At 63.4% G+C, this 7851-nt stretch overlaps 1 protein-coding gene across 2 annotated transcripts; it reads right to left on the bottom strand.

Moving 5' to 3' along the window:
* Positions 1–1927: 1927 nt before the first annotated feature.
* Positions 1928–6071, bottom strand: NPTX1 (neuronal pentraxin 1). Of its 2 annotated transcripts, none has more exons than XM_062624360.1 (5): positions 5601–6071; positions 4836–5043; positions 4246–4490; positions 3971–4150; positions 1928–3858 (listed from the first exon to the last, which is right to left on the bottom strand). In XM_062624360.1, exons 1-5 carry the CDS (start codon positions 6033–6035, stop codon positions 3637–3639), a joined length of 1290 nt encoding a protein of 429 aa, XP_062480344.1. In that variant the 5' UTR covers positions 6036–6071; the 3' UTR covers positions 1928–3636. The 2 variants fall into 2 exon arrangements, with proteins under 2 accessions (XP_062480344.1, XP_062480345.1); XM_062624361.1 differs by having other exon boundaries at positions 4836–5040.
* Positions 6072–7851: the final 1780 nt, after the last annotated feature.

Here is a 7851-nt window from a genome sequence, read left to right as displayed (position 1 = left end):
CCAGCCCAAAGCAGCGGTTTCTGGCTGCAGGGCGAGGTGTCAGGGTTGTGTGTGCTATTGATGGGCTTGTGCTGCTCATCTCCATCTCCCTCCCACTGGAGCTGGCATTGCTGCGGCAGGGCTGCTGCTGTGTGTGTGGGTAGCCCTGGGGTGCTGTGCCCCAATCCTTGCAGGCATGGGGGGGGGGGTCAGACCAAGGGTCTCTTTGCAGCCCTGGGGGTGATGAGCAGGTTTGTTTGCATCCATCTCTTGATGCAGACTTGGCTGCTCCAGCTCACCCACATCCCACTCTGCTGCGCCCACCTCGGGGAGTGAGAGGACCCCGCTTCAATCACAGGGATGTTCCCAGCTCCCACCAGGAATAACAAAAAGGAAAAAGCCTGTTAGTGTAATGTTTTATTGCCACTTAAATGGCAGCGCAGCACCAGCCCCCAGCTGATGGTCTGTCCCCTCTCTCCTGGGAGCACGGTTTTGTGGTGGTACCTGGGGTGGCCCTGAGCTGGGGAGGGGAATCTCTTGGTTGCCCCATTGTCTCCAGCACCCATTCTGTGTCCTCTGGCATCGCGCCCCTGTTTGACTCCTGCCTTGCGTTGCTCCTCATCCTCCCTCAGCAGCCCATCTGCACCCGACTGCCCGCAGGAGGCTGATGGGCCCTGGGTCATGCCCCTGGTGCCACTCAGTGACCTGCCCTGAACCAGTCTGGATCTGTCATTTTACCTCTTGCTCCTGGAGGATTCCTGCTGGTGACTGTCCCCTGCCACGGGTGCACAGCGCCTGTGAATCTGCCCCTGCCTGTGGCTGGCAGCAGAGGACAACACACCAGGTCCCCAGACCTGCAGCTTGCCTGGAAGCGTCCTCCCGCCCTCGCTGCGTTGTGATGGTTGTGGCTTGAGGCACCCTGGAAAGGACCTGGAGCAATGGCAGGAGCAAATCCTCCTGAGGAAAAGAGGCTTTATGAGTGTGGCAGGCACTGGCTGAAGGAGAGGGGCGTCGGGGTGGCTGTTCCCTGCAGCTGGAGATGCAGGAGGTCAGGGATGCTGCTGGCAGAGGCTGCAGCAGGCTGCTGATGCTGCTTGGGAGGATGCAGCACAAGCAGCCATGGGGACCTCGCCAGCCCCCAGGGACTGACACTCGCTGGCAATGAGCACAGGCTCTGCTGTTTAACGCCAACTGTCCCCCTGCGGGCACCGTGTCCTTGCTCTTAGAGGAAGGAATGGCGGTGTTGGTGTCATCAAGGGCTGTGCGGTGCCCAAGGCAGCAGCGTTGAACTAGCCCCGCACAGCTGCAGTGGGGTGGGAATTGCTTCTGGCTGGTTTTAAGGAGGAAATAATGGCTTTCCTACTTGTGCCTTTATGCTGAAAGCAATCTGTCTGGCAAGCCTGTCCTGCAGTGGGTGTGTAACAAGTGGGAACGTTCCTTAGGAACAGAGTGAGCAGCCGCTGCTGCCACGTCCCTTGCACGGGTGGCCTCCAGCCATGCACCCACCGAGCCAAGTGCCCCGGGGTCACCCCTGCGCTCAGATCTGCCCTTGGGAGCGATGATGCCTTCCAGTTCCTGCCTGCAGGGAGGGAGCTGCACATCCCGGGCTTGGCAGCAGTGCCACAGCCTTTGGGGTGATGGGCACCGGGCACTGTGGGTGTCATTGTCCCACTGCCACCAGCCAGGTGAGACACCCCGGGGGAGAGGAGCGTCCAGGCTGTGTCTTGGCCGGGGGGGGGGGAATAATCAATGTGAGTGTTGGTGTTGCATAAAGCAGGGAGGGATGCGGGATGCTGCTGCAGGAGATGGAGGGAGCCTGGCAGGGATGGCTGAGGCTCAGGGAGTGCCTGAGCAGGATCCAAGGGCAGAAATCCTGCTTCACGCAGGCAAAGCCATGCTCTGCAAGATGGGCTCCCGAGCAGCGGCTGACACATCAGAGAGCCCAGCGTCTTTCTTCACTCTTTATTGTGTAAAAATAAAGTCAACAATTCATGTCATCTCGGCAGTAAAATGGCAAAAGCATGAGTCTCAGTAGAAACAGTGCATTTCAGAACGGCTGCTGCGGGCTGGAGGTGTCTGTCATAACCCACTCAAAACCCAACGGGGACAGAGAGCACGGAATAGGAGAATGTACAGCTTTGGTTAGCAGAATAATGACAAATCAAGAGACATTTATCCTCTCCCCTACTATACACTATGTACACGGCGTTGACATCGCACCCTTTCCTTGTCGTTTTGGCAGGTCCAGCGCACGCGGGTCTGCGGCCGGAACCTTTGCAGTGCTTTGTTCTTCTCAGCACGTTGCGCTCGCTGCGCTGCCGGCGCGAACAGGTTCTGAGGAGGAACTGAAATGAACTCACGGTGGTTTTCTTCCGTTTGTCTTGGTTTGGATTTAAAAAGAGCACAGTTGAAAACGCGCTGCCCTGAGCCACAGTTGGTCGAAGGTCTCTCGATGTGGGGGGTGTCGCTGCTCGTCAGCTGGGGCCTGGGGCTGGCCCAGCTCTGTGCTCCTGCCCGGGGGGGGGACCTTGGCCTTGCCCGGCTCCGTGCGGCCCCTCGGCATCTCCCTGCTGCGTCTCTGGAGTGGGAGCCCTGTGGGAATTCTCGGCCTCATCCTCCACTGCCACCCAGGGCAGCGCTCGGGGGGGCAGGGGGGGATTTCTGCCATCTGGAGTACAAACCGGGAGTTTAGAAAAGGAAACCATACAAAATGCTTCTGGTATTTCAAAATAGGCTTCTTTATCTCTTGTTTTGTGTGTCCTGCAGAATCTCAAGGTGCTGCTTCCTCAGGGAGCTGCTTCCTTCCGGAATATTTTTTTTATCTTCATAAAAATACCCTTTTTTTTTTTTTTTAATTCTTGGTAATAAACTTCCCTTTACAGTAAGAGAAACAACATCGTGTTTATCAAAAGCAGAAAGGCTTCAGACATCTCAGTGGGAGCCAGACTCGAGGGCAGGGTGAAGGCTCTTTGTCACCAGCTACGGCACGAGGAGGCCTCGGGGGGCTGCAGGCGGTGGGGCCGGGGGGGGGATGTACCTGAGTGCAGCAGGTCAGGGAGCGGGGGTCCCACCGGGGGGTCCCGTCCCGGTGCCCACCGCAGCCCGGGCTATGGCTGTGGTGCTGGGAGAAGGGGACAGCGGGGCTCACACCCCGGTGTCCCCTGGGGGGGGGTCGGGGGTCATCCCATCCTTGGCTGCTGCTGCGCTCCCTGGAGGGAGCACAACCAAGCAGGGGGGGGGGGGGTGTTGGAACCGGGCTCCGGGGGCACCACCCTGCTGGGGGGCTCCAGGTTGGAGGGAGAGGAGCCCCGTGGGGGGGTCACAGCCTTTGGAGGCGCTGGTGCCCGGGGAAGGGGGGGTCCTGGTGCAGGGGGGAGGCAGCAAAGCGGGAACCAGGCCCGGGGGGGCAGCGGGGGGGGGGCGCAGCCGCGCCAGGCCAAGGCACGCAGGCATTGAAGGACGTTGGCAAGACAGAAACCGGGGGGTCATGGGGCTGGGGGAGCGGGCGCCCCACTGCCAGGGCATCCCCGCTCCTGGGGATGGGGCGGGCGGCTTCGTTCTCGGGTGGTTTAGCGCGAACAAAGGGGGAGAAACCCAACCAAACAAAACCCAAAGGAAGAGAAGAACCCGATGAGGAGGCTTCTCCCGTCCGTGGCTCTAGTTGAGCTGGCGACAGGCCTCAAAAGTCCACTTGGTGGCCCCGCCGTAGATGTCGATGTTGGCCTCGGCCCATGCGATGACATTGCCCGCCTGCGCCTTGGTGCTGCAGGTGGCCAGGCTGTAGACCTCCCCCGGGCTCAGCTTCCTGTCCCACACGTTGAAGTGGGCCAGCTCCCCCACGAAGGCCTGCGTGGCATCGAACCCGCCGCCCAGTGTGTCCTGCAAGGACCCACCGCCGTTGGGGACATCACCCGGCAGCACCCAGCGCCCCGTCCATCCCCTCGGGTGCACCCAGCGGAGCAGGGGCACCCCCCCCCCCCCAACCCCTTACCTGCTCCTGGCCCAGCACCAGGACCCCCTGGGGTTTGATGGGGTGGTAGGGCGCCAGGTTCTCGCCGCTGCCGGTCTGCGTGCCATCCTGGTAGGCTTCCCACACGCCGTCCCGCGTGGTCCAGGTGACACAGATGTGGTGCCACTTGCCATCGTTGATGACAAAGGGCAGTTTGGCCACCTGCGGGCGGTGGGTCAGGGTGGTGTGCGTGGGGATCCCCAGTGCTGCCCCCAACACCGGTCCCCCCACACCTGTCACCCTCCCCAGGGCTGTACCTTGTCGTTGATGAGGATCTCCATGGGGTTGTTGCCCCACTCAATGAGCACCAGCTCGTTTGCCTGCCCGGGCACGGCGTAGGAGAAAGGGGTGCCCATGCCGGGGGAAGCGGTGGACTTTATCCACATGCAGACGCTGAAGGCGTACATCTCGGGCAGGCTCTTCTTCACCTTGGCATACATGTAGTTGGTGCGCAGCGGGAAGGTGAGCTGGAACCTGTCCGGGGGACGGTTGTCCTTCTGGCCTGCGGGGAGGGAGGCACAGTGGGCTCTGGCTGGACTCCCTCTGTGCCCGCTTTGGGGGTGTCCTACTCCCTCCCTAACCCCTCTCTCCGTTATGCAATGGCCTTGAGATGGCACCGGGGAGCAAATCCCTCAGGCGCTGCTCGGCTCCCTAATCCCCAGCACTGGACAGAGCCCGGAGCATCCCTGGCTCCTGCTGTGGAGCCCGTGGGAATCATCTGTCTGGAGCTGGGGGAAAGTGACCGCTCCGGGGGGGATAACGGGATGGGCTAGCTCAGCATCCCACCCGGCAGTGCTTGGGACCAGGGGGGCTCTGGGACCGGGGTGGGCTCCGGAGCAGCGGGTACCTTTCTCCAGGTCGCTGATGCGCTGGTGCAGCGAGGTGAGGGTGCTCTCGATCTTGCCGCGCTCCTCGGACTCGTTCCGGGGGTTGAACTTGCCCTCCTCCAGGCTGTTCACCCGGGACAGAACCTGCTTCTCCAGGTCGTCGATTTTGTTCTGCAGGATGTCCTTCAGGTTGTTGGTCTGGCTGGAGGAGTTCATCCTGCTGAACTGCTGCAAGGGGCGAGCACAGGAGACGGCTGTTACTGCCCGGCCCGGCTCTCCCGGCCCCCGCTGCCGCTCTCGGCTCTTGGTGCCCAACTCCGCTCCCGGTGCCCGGCTCCGCTCCCTGTGCCCAGCTTCCCCGGTGCCGCTCCCGGCTCTTGGTGCCCGACTCAGCTCCCGGTGCTCAGTGAGACACCCGGTGCCAGGTTCTCCGGGGCGGCTACGCTCCGACCTGCGGCTCCCGGCTCGCTCCCGGTGCACGGATCCGCTCCGACCGGCGGCTCCCTGCGCCCGGTGCGGCTCCCGATGCCTGGCTTTCCCGGTGACCGGCTATCCCGGTACCCCGCTATACCGGTGCCCGGCTATCCCGGTGCCTGGCTTTGCCGGTGCCCCTCTATCCCGGTGCCCGGCTATTCCGGTGCCCGGCTATCCCGGTGCCCAGTGTGGCTACCAGTGCCCGGCTCCGCTCCAACCGGCGCCTCCCGGTTCCGCTCGCGGTGCCCGGTGCGGCGCTCGGTTCCCGGCTCCTCCGGTGCCCGGTGCGGCTCCCGCTGCGGAGCGCGTACCTCCAGGTTCTCCAGCCTGGTCTTGAGGGACTGCAGCGTCTGTCCCAGCTGACTGAGGGTCTCGGCCGCGGGTGTCCGTGACAGGTCGCCCATGGTGTTTTTGGAGACCGACGGTTTCCTGCCCTTGCCGTCGCCGGGCGGCGGCTCCACCGCGCTCTGGCTCTCGCACCGGCCCAGCTTGGCCGTGAGCTCTCGGATCGTCTCCTTTTGGTTCATGATGGTCTCCTTCTGCTGCAGCACGGTCTCCCGCAGCTGCAGCACCGTGCTCTTCAGCTCCTCGGCCGAGCCGGTGCCCAGCGCGGCGGCAGCGCACATGTCCCCGTCCAGCGGCACCGAGGTGCAGACGAAGCGGGTCTGGCCGAAGCCCTGCCCGCGGCCGGGCGGCGGGAGCAGCAGCGGCAGCAGCAGCGGGAGCAGGAGCAGCCCCGCGGCCATGGCTCCGCTCCGCCGGGCCCGCTGCGGCACCGGGCCCCGCTCTTATAGCGCCCGGGCGGGGCCGCGCCGTGACGAAGCGAGGCGTGAAGCCCGGCGGGGGAGGAGGGAGAGGACCGGGAGGGAAAGTGCGTGTGTGAGTGCGTGTGAGCGGGGAAGCGCATGGGAGCGGGCATGTGCGTGTGCATGCACGGAGCGTGTGTGCATGGGAGTGAGCGCGGGCGAGTGTGCATGGGAGCGTGAATGCGTGGGGTGTGTGTGTGCAGTGCGTGTGTGCATGGGAGCGTGAATGCGTGGGGGAGGGGTGTGCATGGGAGCGTGAATGCGTGGGGGGTGTGTGTGCAGTGCGTGTGTACATGGGAGCGTGCATGCGTGGTGGGGGGGTGCAGTGCGTGTGTGCATGGGAGTGTGCATGCAGGGGGGTGTGTGTGTGTGCAATGCGTGTGTGCATGGGAGCGTGCATGCGGGGGGTGTGTGTGTGCAGTGCGTGTGTACATGTGTGTGGGGGTGTGTGTGTGCAGTGCGTGTGTGCATGGGAGTGAGCATGCGGGGGGTGTGTGTGTGCAGTGCGTGTGTGCATGGGAGCGTGCATGCGGGGGGTGTGTGTGTGCAGTGCGTGTGTGCATGGGAGCGTGCATGCGTGGGGTGTGTGTGTGTGCAGTGCGTGTGTGCATGGGAGCGTGCATGCGTGGGGTGTGTGTGTGCAGTGCGTGTGTGCATGGGAGCGTGCATGCGTGGGGTGTGTGTGTGCAGTGCGTGTGTGCATGGGAGTGAGCATGCGGGGTGTGTGTGCAGTGCGTGTGTGCATGGGAGTGAGCATGCGGGGTGTGTGTGTGTGCAGTGCGTGTGTGCATGGGAGCGTACATGCGTGGGGGGTGTGTGTGCAGTGTGTGTGTGGTGGGGGGGTGCAGTGCGTGTGTGCATGGGAGTGAGCATGCGGGGTGTGTGTCTGTGCAGTGTGTGTGTGCATGGGAGCGTGCATGCGGGGGGCTGTGTGTGTGCAGTGTGTGTGTGCATGGGAGCGTGCATGCGGGGGGCTGTGTGTGTGCAGTGTGTGTGTGCATGGGAGCGTGCATGCGGGGGGCTGTGTGTGTGCAGTGTGTGTGTGCATGGGAATGTGCATGTGTGGGGGGGGTGTGTGTGCAATGCGTGTGTGCATGGGAGCGTGCATGCGGGGGGGTGTGTGCAGTGCGTGTGTACAGTGCATGCGTGGGGGGGATGTGCAGTGCATGTGTGCAGTGCATGCGGGGGGGCTGTGTGCATGGCAGCGTGCACGAGTGCGCGTGCATGCATGGGGTGCCTGAGTGTGTGGGGGTCTGTGTGCATGTACGGGTGTGTGTGCGCGCACGGGTGTGTGTGGGGCCATGGGAGGTCGCGAGTGCAGCGCGGAGCAGAGATGGCGCAGTGGAGACTGGGTGCATGCGGGTGCCATGTGCAGGGGTGCACGGAGGGGGTGCTGCAGTGTGCGGGTCTGGGGGTGCTGGTTGCAGTCCCGGAGCGCTCAGTGCTGCTGTCCCCACTGGGCACCCCTGGTCCTCTCCCGTTCCCCAGCAGGGCAGCCCCACGGCAGGACCCCTCGGGGCTCCATGGGGTGAGCACGGGTGGGCAGCCAGGACCCCGGTCACTGTGTGTCCCAGGGGGAGGTCTTGGTGCCCAGGTCTGCGGTGGGCACCAGAGAGTGACCACTGCTTTTCTTTCTTTTTAATGAGAGAAAGCCAACCTCTGGTAGTATTTGGATCTGTTCTTGGTGGGAATCATTCACGGCCACCAGCACTGCGGCTTTTCCTGTCTTCACTTCAGCCAAGGCCAATTCCAAGGC

This window comes from Pezoporus occidentalis, unplaced genomic scaffold, assembly GCF_034315485.1.
Source record: "Pezoporus occidentalis ecotype Australia unplaced genomic scaffold, CSIRO_AGI_Poc_V1 ctg266, whole genome shotgun sequence".
Taxonomy (NCBI): Eukaryota; Metazoa; Chordata; class Aves; order Psittaciformes; family Psittacidae; genus Pezoporus; species Pezoporus occidentalis.
This window is presented reverse-complemented; position numbering and strand designations above follow the sequence as displayed.